At 32.0% G+C, this 15629-nt stretch overlaps 1 protein-coding gene across 1 annotated transcript; it reads left to right on the top strand.

Moving 5' to 3' along the window:
* The first annotated feature begins 1864 nt into the window (after window positions 1–1864).
* LOC143915809 (sensory neuron membrane protein 2-like) lies at window positions 1865–15617 on the top strand. Its single transcript, XM_077436625.1, has 10 exons — window positions 1865–1967; window positions 10011–10168; window positions 10264–10408; window positions 10483–10651; window positions 10747–10838; window positions 12701–12915; window positions 12989–13114; window positions 13191–13377; window positions 13455–13580; window positions 15269–15617. The coding sequence occupies exons 1-10, from the start codon at window positions 1884–1886 to the stop codon at window positions 15581–15583; spliced, it is 1617 nt and encodes a 538-aa protein (XP_077292751.1). The 5' UTR covers window positions 1865–1883; the 3' UTR covers window positions 15584–15617.
* Window positions 15618–15629: the final 12 nt, after the last annotated feature.

The raw sequence follows: 15629 nt of genomic DNA on the forward strand, positions 1-15629 counted from the left end.
AATCCGTGAACAATATACGTCTTTCACTTAAATATGCAATAGTTTTTTCAACTTGTTCCCATTCGGGTACTTCATGGAGAAGCATCCATGTAAAAACCATTTCCATTAAAAAATATTTATAATATTAAAAAATAATATTAAAAAATATAATATAAAAAAATATATTATAATATTAAAAAATATTTCCACCATTTTCCCAAATAATTAATTCCAACGTTGAAAAAATTCTTTACATCTTTTTCAAATGCTTCTAATTGTGTCATCGTAATTTTCTTATGTTTTTTTTTAGTTTGTTGTATGTCTGGTTTGCTTGAATACCTATGTATATCTCGGTTGATTGTTTTTTTGTTTCCTCAAAAATATTTTTCACTTCAATGACAGATATGATAGATTTTTTAAGCTTTTTAACATTTGGCTGTGTACAAATAAGGTATAAAGTTCTGATAAAGGATTTGTAAAAAAATCCGTTATCGCTCTTGGAACATTTTCTTCTTCTAAGAAAATTTTTTTCAACGGCTCCCACATCCGTAGTATTCTTTCAATTGCTGGAAGGAGCGATAACCACCTACTTCTTGAATGAGATAGCATGTTATTATATGTATGTAACTTCAGCAGACTCGTAGAAATATTTACGTTTTTCATTCCTCACTGTATATATTGAAAAAAAATTAAATAAATAAATGTCGGTGTTGCCAATGAGCGTGCGCGTATCAATATTAGATATTTTATTATATTATGTACAATATTATTGGAAAATATTTTTATATAGGTGTTGCGTGGGGTGGGTGGTGGATCCAAGTAAAAGGCCAAAGTCGTTTCACACCATTTATTGGTGATTAAGGAGATACAAGCACAGCTAGTGCTCCGTTCAGAATGCCTTGATAGGTCTAAGTACCTCCTTATAAAGGACAGGTCGCTCAGGGCATCTTCGACGTCCGGTTACTTCCCTATTGTTTAGGCATGTACCCGGATATACGTTCCCACGGCACTCAGTCCCACGCTATCGTTGTCAGTTCTGAGAAGGGACTAGGTGCCGTTACTAAGCCAATTCGATGGTCATTGTTTAGCCTACTTGAACTTAGCCTGGAGATAATCCTCGAAACCAATTATAACGGCGGCTCCTTTTAGCATACGCTACATAGGTATAAAATATCGACCGGGACAAATGATTCTCGGACAAGGACACTGATACAGACCTCAAAACCGGGACATGTCCCGGTGTACTGGGACGTATGGCAGCTCTAATGTACGCGTATACGACACGAGCTTTAGACATACAAGATTTAATAAGTGGTGTCTTGGAATAGTTAACACTCGGACAACTACGATATTCTTATTCCGAAAGGATATAACCATATAACTAAGATAAGAGATCGTAAATGTCACCTGAGCGATGCCTGATACTTAGACTGTCCATATTCTAATAAATTGACGCTTTTAAAGAAGCTGTTTTCCTCAATACGTTTAAAGAGTTTTTTTTTCTATTTTGAAAGTTTCCTTTAGTAATAAATTACAGAGCAAGGACGAGCTGTGCGTGGGTGGAATTATATGTACATATGCATACATACATATGTATGTATGAATTGTTAAAAATAAATACGGTCATTTCGGGTTACATGATTATTTTAGTGGTTTATTAGCATTTGATGATTCTGCTCGATGGACTGCCATATGCAAGGTTTTGATATCTGATGTAATTACGATGGTGGAACGATGGTAGAGATAGAGAACGCGGCACGGTTTGACATTAGTTGTACACCATGCTTCGAACGCTATAGTCGATTGACCGGTTGTTCTCAAATATACATATAAAATAATAGTATACAGTCGGGAAGATGAGGATCCCTGTGAAATATTTGAAAAATCGCGTTTGCAATTTGGGAATGGCTGGTCTAGTTACCGCCGTTTTTGGAATCGTCATGGCTTTCTATGGATTTCCAAAAATCATACGCAGTCAAATAGATCAGGTAACGTTTTGGACTATTTCAACGCTTTCATTTTGAGTTGGATACATTTTGGAGTAGTTTATATGTGATTAGTTAGGTTGTAGGGGCTAAATCAGTTATTGATGTTGTGTACGATTGAAATTGAAACAACTTACTAGTTGTTGATAAAACTTTTCTATGTATGTATGTATGTACAAGGATCATACATGCATAAATATGTACATAAATATATACATATGTATGTATATAGTTTTTCCAAATGAAACTTGCTGAAACGAATGTAGTTTTTTTAATTGCAACTTTACGGATCGTTTTTAAAATTAAAAAAAAACTGAAGTTATAAAATGCAGCAATACTTGCAGTACTAATATACATATATGTACATACTGTTTACTGTTATTGTATTTTATTAATTAAATTTACATGTGTATAATTTATAAAGTTTTTTCATTATTTATGTAGGTTTGTTCAATTATCAAATTATACAATATTTATAAAATCAAAAATAAATAAACAAGAAATCGTTTTAAAAAGTCGGAATGTAAAGAAATTCAATCAATTAAATGATGTAGCAATCGCAGTAAGAATTCAATTGGTATATGAGAAGTAAAATCATCCAATCGAATATATGTAATTACAAGGTTTTTTTCAGCTCCATGTTATACGTAAAAAGTACTTTTATTTATATTAACAAAAATCAGAAGCAGTAATCGGTGGATATTAGGTTGGATAGGATCACTGAAAAGCTTTCTAATTTTGGCTTACATTACACGGAATGTATTTACATATGTACATATATGTTAAAAAAATAAAAATCAGTACTTTTCTTAGAAATTCCAAGGTTTTCCAATAATGTGACAAGTTAATATATGTAAAAGTTTTATAATAATGTAAATAGTTCTTGGATGATTGTTGTTATTAAATATGAGCTTTATATTTAATAACAATCATACTTGATTATTGTTTAATTTTTGATTAAGTGACGATATCACGTGAAAACAAATGAACGAGGAGCCATTTTGAAGACACGGCCATTTTGTGTGAAAACGTTAATTAAAATTTGATTTTTGATCCCCAAAACAATTGAATCTCAATTTATATAATTCAAATATTATTTTATCGTGAGTGGAAATTCAACTGTAATAATAAATAATCGAGCTATGTTTTAATCTTTATTCATTTGGTAAATTTTTTGATTTTGATTTTTAAATGCTTTTTATTATTACTAAATTATGTTCACAATATATCTTATATCTATTTTAATAGCTACTGATCTACTGATCATTTTCTATTTTACAATTTTAATTTAATTTTTTTAGTAATCATAGTATTATATTAATCTAATCTTAATGTACAGCAAATAGGAAAAAGAGCTCAAAAACCTATTTACAATTCTTATAAATGCTCATAATACATCTAATACATAATATTAATTAAAGACTCTCTAAAGTCGATGACCTAAAGCAGGTTGTGTTTAGGTAATCTGTGTTTATATCTGAAGGGTAGAGACATTGTTGGTAATTTTATTCTGTAAAGATTTAATATGAAACGCGGAATAAAATGTCGATTATTCACTTTGCGGTAATTGTGAAAATTCTTAAGCAAACGTGACAATTCAATCCACGTTGAGAACATTGTAGGTATACATACATATATCGTATGCATTTCTTAAACACAATGTCTGAAGGAAACCGGTAATTGTCTATTCGATCGGATGCGGACAATTATCAAATCGGATTATCAGCATCCCAGCAACACGGTCAATGTTGAATCGTTTGCATTGTTCTTGACAAGTGTGCAATTTTTTTTAAATGTCTTTTAATTCCCTAGCGTGCATATGTTGTAGATGGACAATTGCAAATAAAATATATGTATGTACTTCGACAAGAAACTATGTAAATAACGCCTGTATTATATGCAAATATTTCTATCCAATAACGCATCGTCTTTATATATAAATAATGATATAATAGTTCAGGGGCTATAACCTAGAAAGAAGATGTTGTTATTATTAATATTATGAAATAAATGATTAATGTATATAAAATTGAAAGTGTGTTTCTATTTTTGAACGGGGTTTAATCTATCAGAGTTTGCTGGTTTTTAAACTGCTCCATACAAATTTGCCACTTCAAAAATTCATTATAATAAACCATTCCCGTTTTCCATTCTTTAAAACGTACTGTTTTTTCATAATTATATGCAGTGTGGATCGGTGGTTGCGTTTATGTTTAGCATCGAGAGGTTCTGGGTTCGAATCCGTGCTAATCTTTAATACTGCTGGTTAGACTTGGATATTTGTGCTTCAAGACGATCGTTTCTTATCACAGTTTGCCAATTTATCTGATTTTCATTGAAACGGTTCCTCAAATTTGGCAAAAATCATCCTACCTACTGTCACAAATATCTGAATTTGATTTATGTAAAAAAAGTAAAACTTTATGTACAAGTCTAAATTCATAGATGTCTCTATGGATTAATGAATGAATTAATTAATTGTCAATTTCGTGTTCTGCAGGCTTTCGCAATAAAGCGAATTATGTAATAAAACTGAGTTCGAATCAGTCAAAATCTCGAATTCGAATTTTCGCATGATAACAAAACTTAATCTATTGTTACTACGTACATAGATACATAGAAGTAAAATCTACAATGTTTGCAATTAATTCTGTAGGAAGGCGATTGGGGTTAACCTGTTAGGCCTTTCTGGTATATATATATATATATCTATGTATGTAAAAATTAAAATAAAATAACACAAACTGTAAGGCCTTTCTGGAATATATCTAAGTAAAATAAAATAAAAATAAAGTGGATATTAAATTTTTATAACTAGGTAACATAATCGTATACAAGGAAGTTTATCATTTTCTTCAAATTCCCGGAATCAATTTTCCATACAAAGTATGTTTATATGTAGAATAATTAAATGTATTTCTCATTATAAATCACAAAATTCCAAATATTTATTAACAGTTGATTTCTGACGATTAGACAAATTCCCAATTATAGTTGTAATATAGAGATAAAACTTTGATTTATGTAAAATTTGTAAAACTTTATGTAGTAGTCTAAATCCATAGAAGTCTCAATGGATTAATTAATTAATTAATTGTTAATTTCGTGTTATCCAGCCTCTTGAAATACAGTGATTGATTCAAAAATACTGCAATTTTTGTAATTGTGCCTTCTTGTCAGGTCTTCTTGGTATGTATATATATCATATGTAAAAAATAAAATAGAATTATTTCAATGACATAATGTACATATATAAAACCTTTGCCTTTAATTGTCACGTCTCTGCATTACATACATACATACGTTGAATTGTACAAAATATACAATTTGCATGGTCACTACTGGTCAATACGAGTCACCGAACTTTTCGATTTCCCTGTGAAGTGTTTATCAACATTTTTTCACAATGATTTACGACATACATTTTGCAGACCTGAAAACGAACTTGTAGCTAGTATAAAAAAAGCTTCCAACATGCAATTTTATAATAGCACAACACTGGCAACATACATACTGCATATGCATAGATCAATACAATTTTTTTTATAAATACGAATTTAATTTTTCCACATGTATTTATGCATAGGTTGCCGAAAATAGATAGATAAGCATCGGATCCGAATTGTAATGCTATCGTCGTTGAATATCAATTTTTGTGTGTTCTCGATCTGGTTCACCGTTACGTATTCATAATTTCATGAAAAGTCAATGACAATTGTTGTGTTCTGTTCGCGACACGCAATACCTGTCCGGCCATTAATGAAATCGCATTTTAAAAAACCATCAAATGTAAACACGAACATTTCAGTTCGACTCGGGCATAATTTGATCGATGGATCGTCGTCGTAATTCAGGTCAATCACGGACAAAACGGAAAACACGATCGATTCTGTACACCCACGTATATTATATTTAATAACGATGTGTGCGAGATAAATTGAGCGTGAAAAAATGGTCGCAGAATCAAGGTAAACTGTGACAAAGGCCAGGTGTCGCATCGTTTCAGCGGAAAATTTGTTGAATTTTCATTTTTTTTCAAATTATTTATTTTCATGTAATTGTTAATAGAATCAACTTTTGCTTGGTATATGATATTTTAATAAAAAAATTCATTGCTGAATATAAACGGGTGATGTCATCTAAAGTTGAGAAATATACATGTGAATTTATTATGAATGCTTCTATAATATAAAAAAAAATAGTTAAACGAATGTCTTTGATTGAATAGGGTGAAAGGTGAATCGTCAAAGAAGCTCGCATTACTCGGCATTAAACTTGTCGTAAGTAACACAAGTACATATCTAGGTACTTCATATTTTAGTTTTTAAATGTATTCTCATTTATAATACGAAATTTATTCAGTTATTATATTACAAATCTAATTAATCAGATAACAAACGTATGTACATGTTTCCAAGTATGCATAATGAGAGGAAAGTTCATCAAATTTTGAAACGTCAATTTTAATAATTTGAATTTATCCATATACTAGTGGTTTTACCGGGCTTTGCTAGGTATTAGTAATATAAACCGCTTAAAAATGGCTAATCTAATAGTAAACGTTAATTAATTTTTTTATTAAATTTATTTGAATCGAAATAAAATAATATTTAAAGACGGTCAATTGGAAACGGTTTTTTTTATATATATAAGGGAATCGGTGCTGAAATCAGAATTGGAAAAGAAACACATCCGGATCCGGAACTGAAAAATAAATCGAGATCCGAAAAATAATCCGGATTTGGAACTGAAACAGAAATCCGGATCCGGAACTGAAAAAGAAATCGAAACCCGGAACTGTAACAGGAATCCTGTTCCGGAACTGAAAAAGGAATCTGGATCCGAAACTGAAAAAAGAATCGGGAACCGGAAATGAAAATGGAATCCGGATCCAGAACTGCAAAAAGGCATTGAAATCGATATCGATATTGTCGTCATAGAAAATTTGATTTTTTCGATAACATCACGGATTCTACGAACCAAAACTTGCATATATGTATACCATACAGAGTCTCTTTCCAAAATATATATTTATTTATTTATTTAACATATTAGCCCAAGTGACATTACAGAGATCTCCAACGCGTCACTGTGGCCGGTCATTCAGTAAAAATAACATCATAACAGTAATAATAACTTATAAAAATAACAATATTGACACAACATCATTAAAATCATAAAATCATAAAAAAAAAAAAACATAGATAAAGTAATAACAATCATTCATATTTAATAGGCAAAATCAACCACTGGCATTCCTCAATGTAGGTAGAGCCCGGATAACCAAGGTGCCGTTTATTGTTCAAATGTTGTAAATGCATTGTTAAACTTGTTGTTGTAAATGCACTTTTTTACAAAGCATTTACAAAAATTGAACAATAAGCGGCACCTTGACTATCCGTACTCTATATATAGGCTAAGTAGAAAATCAAACTATAAGGATTTATTTATTTTTATAACAATTTTTGTAAATTGTCATATAAAATATCGATGCCATTATAAATATTGATGGAAGTGGTTAAGAAAAATCACCCGTTCTTATTAAATTCATTTAAATTATAAAACAGAAATGTAAACATCAAGCTTTTTTGGAAAGAAAATATGGACCATTGGCTATGAGTTATTTTATGTATTATTTTAAGTGGGTACTTTAATTTGTGTAATTGGTCGCGTTGCTTGTACGAATGAAATTCGGAAAAAAGTAAAATCTTAGCTCAATAGAAAATTATGTGTAGTACCATCCTAGTATTTATGAACTAATATACCAAATTCAGTGTTTCTAAGCTGAAAACCGTAGATTTTATTAACATGAAAATACAAAAATAAATAAAACATTAATATAAAATTACAAAATACATTTATCTATATATGTATATTAAACCAGCAGTATAGCTCTGTAGCTACCGTGTACTGCCTTCAACTGAAGGGGCATGAGTTCAATCCTCGGCCCAATGTTTATGGTCAGACCTTGGTTATGTGTCTCCAGGTCGATTGTTTCGTATCAGAGTTTGTTGATTTATCTGATTTCGTTGTTGAAACTGTTCTACCAAAATTGGCATTATGCTACTGTTTCTCGCAATCTCGGATTTGTTGATTATCATAAATATGCCACCCATCTACAAACTCTAAAAATGTAGGTATTTCTCGAAAAAAATTGCTGTATGTATATATGTATATTGAATTTGTCAATATATGTATGTCTTTTTGGTATTGTATTAAAAAATGTAATTGTAATTGTAAAGTGTTCGGAATAGTAAAATGGGCTTCATAGGTTGTACTCAAAGAAGTATTCTCGGCATAATGAGGATATATAGGAAACGGAATATGTGGGTGAGAAGTATGACAAGAGTAGTTGATATTGTAAAGAGAGTGAAGAGATTGAAATGGCAATGGGCGGGTCACGTGTCTAGAATGTATGAAAGGTGGACAAAATAAGTGCTGGAATGGTACCCGAAAATATGAAAGAAAGGCCGCAAGGAAGATGGTTGGATGAAATTAGAAAAATGTATGGGGTGATATGGATGAGAGTTTCAGCCATTCAGCAGTGGATATAAAATGGCTGTTGTTTCTCTACATTTCTTGAAATATGGGAATCAACGTTACGATCATTGTCAAACCAATATCAACCAATAACATCCCAGGGGTTGATTTTTGGGCTGGGTTCTGTAGGAACGATTATGCGTGCTAGCGTTTTTTAAAATATCTAAAGAAATATCTAAAGAAGTGCCTGCCTCTCTGTATGTTTGCGCCCTAAATTATGTATAGTTACATATTCATTCGAATCATTACAAGTAAGGGTGGGCTTAGGATCCAAACGGAAGGCCCAAGTCACTTCACAGCATTTATTAAACAATTCAAGAGGTCCACACGGATCCACCACTCACTCCAGAGTTATCTGATCTACCGTGTGTACCTCTTTATAAAATCTTAAATCCATAGATGTCTCAATGGATTAATTATTTAATTAATTGTTATTTCGTGTTCTTCAGCTTCTGGAAATACAGTGATTTATGTAATAATAAAAAGCTGCATTATTTGTGATTAATTGTCCAGGAAGGCACATTGGGGTCTTCCTGTCAAGCCTTCCTGGTATATACATATATATGTAAAAATAAAAAAAATAAAAAATAAAATAAAGGACAAGTTGCCCATCACATATACCCCGATCCAGTAATGTGGTTCATTAATTAACTAGGCCAGTGGTTCTTAACCTTGTTGGAGGTACTGACCCCCACCAGTTTTCTTCCCTTCTTAATTGGAGAGAACCCTTCTTAATTGGAATCCTTCGTAATTGGCTCCCGAATCATATGAGTCAGATGTGTGTCTTGACTTCCGCCGAACTCCTGAGACTGACTCACCGAACCCCTGGGGTTCGATCGAACCCAGGTTAAGAACCACTGGTCTAGGCACTTAAAGGTCTACCCTGGCGAAAATATTGTTTACACTCGCCCAGGTCAGTGAGAATTCCAGGGTATCCTTTGTTCGGGCACTTACTGAGTCCCGTTAGCCTGATCCGGGGTCTCTGTTATTCACCCACGAATGCACTTAGACAGTGGATACTCTTTCTCATGTTCCCACGTTACAATATATTGAAATATTAATTAAACATCAGTTTAAAACTTTAACAATACTGTTACGTACGCCGTGGATTGAGCGAGTTGTACTTAGACCAACGGATATCTGTTATCGGTTAACTAAATGCATGCACTTACTTCCAAAGATTATATCTGGACTCTGCATTTAGGCTAAACAATGACCGTTATTAGTTAGTTCTCAGAATCGATACGGGAAGACCCAATGTCTTGGAAATACATATCCGAATACGTGACTATACAACAGGTAAACAGATTAGGCGTCCTGAGAGATCTACCCTTTATAAGGCGGTACGTAGACGATATAATTGATTCTGGACGGAGCAGTGACCGTGCGTGTATCTCCTGAATCATCAATAAATGCTGTGAAACGACTGTTGGCCTTTTACTTGGATCCTCCACCCACCCGTACGCAACAATACTATTAAACTATTGATGTAATCATTTATTTTAGAGAATAGCTTTAAAAAATGGCACCGAAGGATACGAGATGTGGAAAGATATGCCATTTCCGTTGACGTTCAAAGTGTACCTTTTCAATGTGACAAATCCTGAAGAAATTGTTTCCGGAAGCAAACCCAAACTACAAGAAGTTGGACCTTACGTATACGAGTAAGCTTTTCACTTAGAGTTTTTCCTCGAATAAACATTTAAGGAATTCCAGTATTCAATTTGGAAATGTAAATTAATTTGTATATATTTATCAGTGAACACAGATTTAAAGACAATGTCGTCAGAGAAGACATGGACACGGTAAGTTACGACCTTAAAAAGGTGTTAAAATTTAACGAAGAAAAATCAGCACCGTTCAAAGAATCCGATTTCGTCACGATTTTGAACATTGCCCTTATGGTAGTATAATTTATTTTATTGAAATATTTTACGCGGCAATTCATCTTTGAATTTTTATTATTTGTTTTAAACAGGGCATGGCTATAACTGCAAATGAATTAATGCCATCGATGATGTCAACGGTTGATGGTATACTTCCATACTTGTTCGACAGTCCCTCGGATCCTTTCGTACGAGCTACGGTAGCAGATTTGTTGTTTAACGGAATTTTTATAAATTGCACCAGCACTGATATGACGGTAGGTGAGTTTTTAAGATGACAATTCTAAAGCTGTTATAAAATATAACAATAAAAAAAATGGAATTAGCATAGTAAAAGGCGTTGATTATGGTTACAGCACTCGTTTGTCAAGGTATGAAGTCGAGATTACCACCGACGATTCGTGCCAGTGATGATGACAGTGGATTTTACTATTCCATGTTCAATCATGTAAGTATTGCCGTCACATTTCAGTGAAAAAGTGAACCAAGTACTTTTGGAGATGTGTCAAAAAAATTGATTGAATCTATGCATACGAAGTGGCTGATTTTTTTAGGTTGATCTCTTTATATGATTCGATTTGTATTTGATTTTTTTATTTGCGATATTTCCGTTAGATTCGTACCTGAATAAATCACCATTGATTGAAATTAATGATTTTATATTTACATGCGTGTAAAATGTAAATATTGTATTATGACTACATATGTACTCGTCTATGTATTGGATCTATGCTGGAATACCTTTGCAATTTATTATTATAATATATGTATGTACATATGTTTATATGTTAGTGTGTAGATTCATTGTGAGATTTCATTTTATATTATTCTTATGATATATTGATTGTATTTATGAAAATGATGGATAGTTTTCTTATACATATGTAGATATGTCCGATTGCCATCATGACAGTATGAGAAAAAAAAATACTGTCTGTATGCGATTTGTCGCGGAACTGTATATATAACATATACATATTTATATCATATATGTCAAATAATACAAAATAAATATTTATATTTAGGTCAAATAATAGACATGTCCGGTAGTAAAGATGAAGAGATAAAGAGACGTATGAAATTAGGATGAAGTGCATTTGGACGAATGAATGTTGTTTTTGAATAAAAAATGCCACTCTGCCGTTTTGCCAGTGATGACGTGATGACATTAATAAAATAAAATGAACGCCAAGATGCTACACAAAGTCCAATGTACTCAAAGATGTATGGAACGCTGTATGCTCGGCATAACCAGGAAAGTGGGTATACACGTGGGTATAAATATGACAAGGTTAGTGGACATAGTGGGTAGAGCAAAGAGATTGAAATGGCGATGGGCGGGCCACGTGGCTAGAAGAATGGACGAAAGGTGGACAAAAGAAGTGCTAGAATGGTACCCGAAAGAATGCAAAAGGGTAAAAAGAAGACCACAGGGAAGATGGGTCGAAATCACGAATATTTGTAGGGTGAGATCGATGAGAGTTGCGTAAAATAGACGAGTGGAAGCGTGTTGGAGAGGCCTTCATCCAGCAGTGGATGTTGAGCGGCTGTATGATACGATGATGATTGTGATATGTATATCAATTTTTTAAAATTTAAATATGCATCTGAAATGTGGTAAATATATTTTTGATGAGTTAACAAAAGATTAGATTAAATTACAATCGGAGTAAATTGATTTTAAATTTATTATTTTTTCACATAAACATTGGTATATCAACAAAATTTATAAAATAATAAAAATACCACCACATTCCGATTTGTATTCAAAATCATACTGTTATAGCATTTTTATCACAAATAAGCGTTCGAATGTTTTTTGTAATATAGTTTTTATGCATAATGGATTGTTTTATTTAAATATATGTATCTATATTGCTTATAAATTGCAATAAATTCTAGTAGAAAGATACTCGGACAGATTTTCGACAGAAATATACATACATACAACTATCCATACTACAATATATCACAATAAAAAAAAGCATACGGATAAAGTTCCATCAAAATTTGATCATAAAGAGAAGAATCGCTAATAAGCTTTAAAAATTCATTATATGACTAGAGATTATACTGAAAATAAATTTCAATTTCAAAATTTATCTAAGCCTCGATGCATAAAATTTCACTTTATTCAATTTAAACTTGTGGATAGATTTCGTATATATTGTGAGAATATTTGAAAGTCATTTTTCAATTTACCTAATCGCCTTATGTCGTCTACCAAATTTTCCCGAGCTTATTGTCAATATATATACATATATGTCAACATATGTATGTATACAGTATATATGTATGTACATTCGACAGATAAACGACACTTACGACGGTCCTTACAGCATCCACAGCGGCGTAATTAACGCCAATATGCTCGGAAATATCGTATCGTATAAGAATAAGAGCACTTTGGAAGAATTCGAAGGAGCTTGCTCGGATATGAAAGGAACAGATACGACCGTCTTTGCTCCCATAAACGAGTCCAACTATTCGAAAATCATTTATATATTTCAACCAGATATATGCAGGTATCGTTCTCGTTTGAAAAAATAAAAATTTGCATTTAACATTTAACTATACATGCATACTTTGCGCTCGCAGATCGATGTATGCGGAATTTATTGCGAAGAAGATGACTTTTGGCCTCCAGACGTTTCGATACGAGACTACGAAGATGGTGTTGGCATCTGGTGATACAAATCCGAAGAATAAATGCTTCTGCACCAAGTACATGTGTTTATATTTTTATTTTAAAAATGACATACATATTTGTATTCAACATTTGTTCTTGTTTATATTTTAGAAATTGGAGTAGCGTTCATGACGGTTGTTCTTTGAATGGAGTGCAGAATCTTGAACCTTGTCAAAATGCTCCTGTCATTGTAAGCTTTCCGCATTTCTATTTGGCAGACCAGATCCTGAGGGATTACGTGGCTGAAGGTCTAAATCCGAAGAAGGAAGAACATGAAACTTTTGTCGAAATCGAACCCGTATGTTAAGGTTATGTTCATTTTTAAATCGTATTTTTGTATATGATTTAATTAATTAATTATTTTTTGATATGAAGAAAACTGGTGCTGCTTTAAAAGGAGCAAAAAGGGTACAATTCAATATGGAATTACAGAAAATTGAAGCTATTGGAATCCTGTCAGCGGTTGAACCAGGATTGTTTCCAATACTATGGATTGAAGAGGTATAACAATTTTGAAATCTACGTTGAGATTTGTTTGCAAACAGATCGAAAGATAAGTCTTTAAAAATTTGTTTGCCGTGTTTGTTGTATTCATCGCTTTCTTTTAAGGGTAAAAAATAATGTACTAGAGAGTATAGTCATAATATTTTGTTTAATAACAAGTATATTTAATAGTTTTAGTTTAATATGATTTTGAAATTGCATATCATATAAAAGAATTTTTCATTCGATAACAGATTCTCAGAAATGAAATTAGGAGATTTTTCTCTCGTAGCGTCTCTTGTTATGATAAATATCTAAGCCAGAGATCCTACGAGAGACTTTCTGCGAGATATTTCTAACTCAATGGTCATATCTTGCAAATTCTTATTTTAATTTATATTTCATTTTATTAAATTCCTTGTATATGATTATGTTACCTAGTTGTAGAAATTTTATATTTACTTTATTTTAATTTAATTTTAAATAGATATATACCAGGAAGGCCTAACAGGTAAACCCCAATACGTCTTCCTAGACAATTAATTATAAACATTGTAGCTTTTATTACATAAATCGCTGTATTTCGGGAGGCTGTAGAACGCGAAATTAGCAATTAATTAATCGAAACATCGATGGATTTATAGACATATATGGATTTAGACTTATGCATAAATTTTAACATACATATTGTACATAAATCAAACTCAGATATTTGTGACAAAGCAGGTAGGATACGTGTGATTCGTATTTGTATTAAAATATATATTAATATATATATATAAATATATATATATATATATATATATATATATATATATATATATATATATATATATACATGTACCATCCAGGATACAAATATAAATGATGTATATATTTTATTTTACATTATTGTATTATTTATTTTATTAATTTCCTTGTACATATAGAATTATGTTACCTCGTTATAGAAATTTTATATTTACTTTATTTTAATTTTATTATACATACATACCAAGAAGGCCTAACAGGTAGACCCCAATGCGCCTTTCTAGACAATCAATTACAAACATTTTATTATATAAATCGCTGTATTTCGAGAGGCTGAAGAACACGAAATTAACAATTAATTAATAAATGAATTAATCCATTGTCATCTATGGATTTAGACTTAAATAAATATTGTAAATAAATCAAATTCAGATATTTGTGACAAAACGGGTAGGATGATTTTTTCCAATTTGGTGGAGGAACCGTTTCAACAATGAAATCAGATAAATTGGCAAACTCTGATAGGAAACGATCGACTTGAAGTCACAAATATCCAAGTCTGCATTAAAAATTAGTACGGGATCGAACCCGGAAACCTCTCGGTGCTAATCATCGAGCAACCACCGAGCCATACTGTTGACTATATTTTCTCATGTTGTCATTATGGATTGCCCTGAGCGACATCTATGGTATTAAACTTGTACATACATATGTATGTTTATTAATTTATAGATTAAACATTTTTAAAATCATATTGGGTAAGATGGTAAGAAACTGTCTCAGCAAATAAAATCAGATAAATTATTTTCAATCGAGGTAAACCCAAGGGATCGAACTCGACAACCTTTAGATGGTTAGCATTAATGCACCCACCAAACTATGCAGTTGGCAAATGTGTAAGTTTCAAAAGCATCTGATTATAAGGTCAATTTCAAACATCTACTTGTTATTTTCAGAGTGCTGAAGTCAACGAGAAAGTGAAGAAAATGTTGATGAGTGTCCACGACAAGATTAAATACCTAAAAGTTCTCCAGTGGATTATAGTAGCTATAGGAATCATCCTGATGATGGCGGCGTGTCATTTCAAAAGGCGAGGACTTGTAGAAAAATGGTCCTGGTCTCCCAACAGGGTAGACATGGATATGCCATCTTATGGGGCATCGGTTCCTGGAAATGAGATTGCTAGACCTGCAGCAGCTCAAAAGGAAGGAAGATTCCAGTGCTTTCAAAACAAGGGGTTTTGCAATAACGAATCCGTAGCTCACCAGTAAAAACGTTGTAGTTTTACAGTAAAATAATTTAGTCAAGAAAATTAAT

Source organism: Arctopsyche grandis, chromosome 8, assembly GCF_051622035.1.
Source record: "Arctopsyche grandis isolate Sample6627 chromosome 8, ASM5162203v2, whole genome shotgun sequence".
Lineage (NCBI taxonomy): Eukaryota > Metazoa > Arthropoda > Insecta > Trichoptera > Hydropsychidae > Arctopsyche > Arctopsyche grandis.

Coding starts and splice junctions, on each gene's coding strand:
- LOC143915809 (XM_077436625.1), top strand. CDS start 1,884: ATGGCTGGTCTAGTTACCGCCGTTTTTGGAATCGTCATGGCTTTCTAT. Junction 10,652..10,746: donor CAGCACTGATATGACGGTAG/GTGAGTTTTTAA, acceptor TTATGGTTACAG/CACTCGTTTGTCAAGGTATG. Junction 13,378..13,454: donor CTTTTGTCGAAATCGAACCC/GTATGTTAAGGT, acceptor TTTGATATGAAG/AAAACTGGTGCTGCTTTAAA.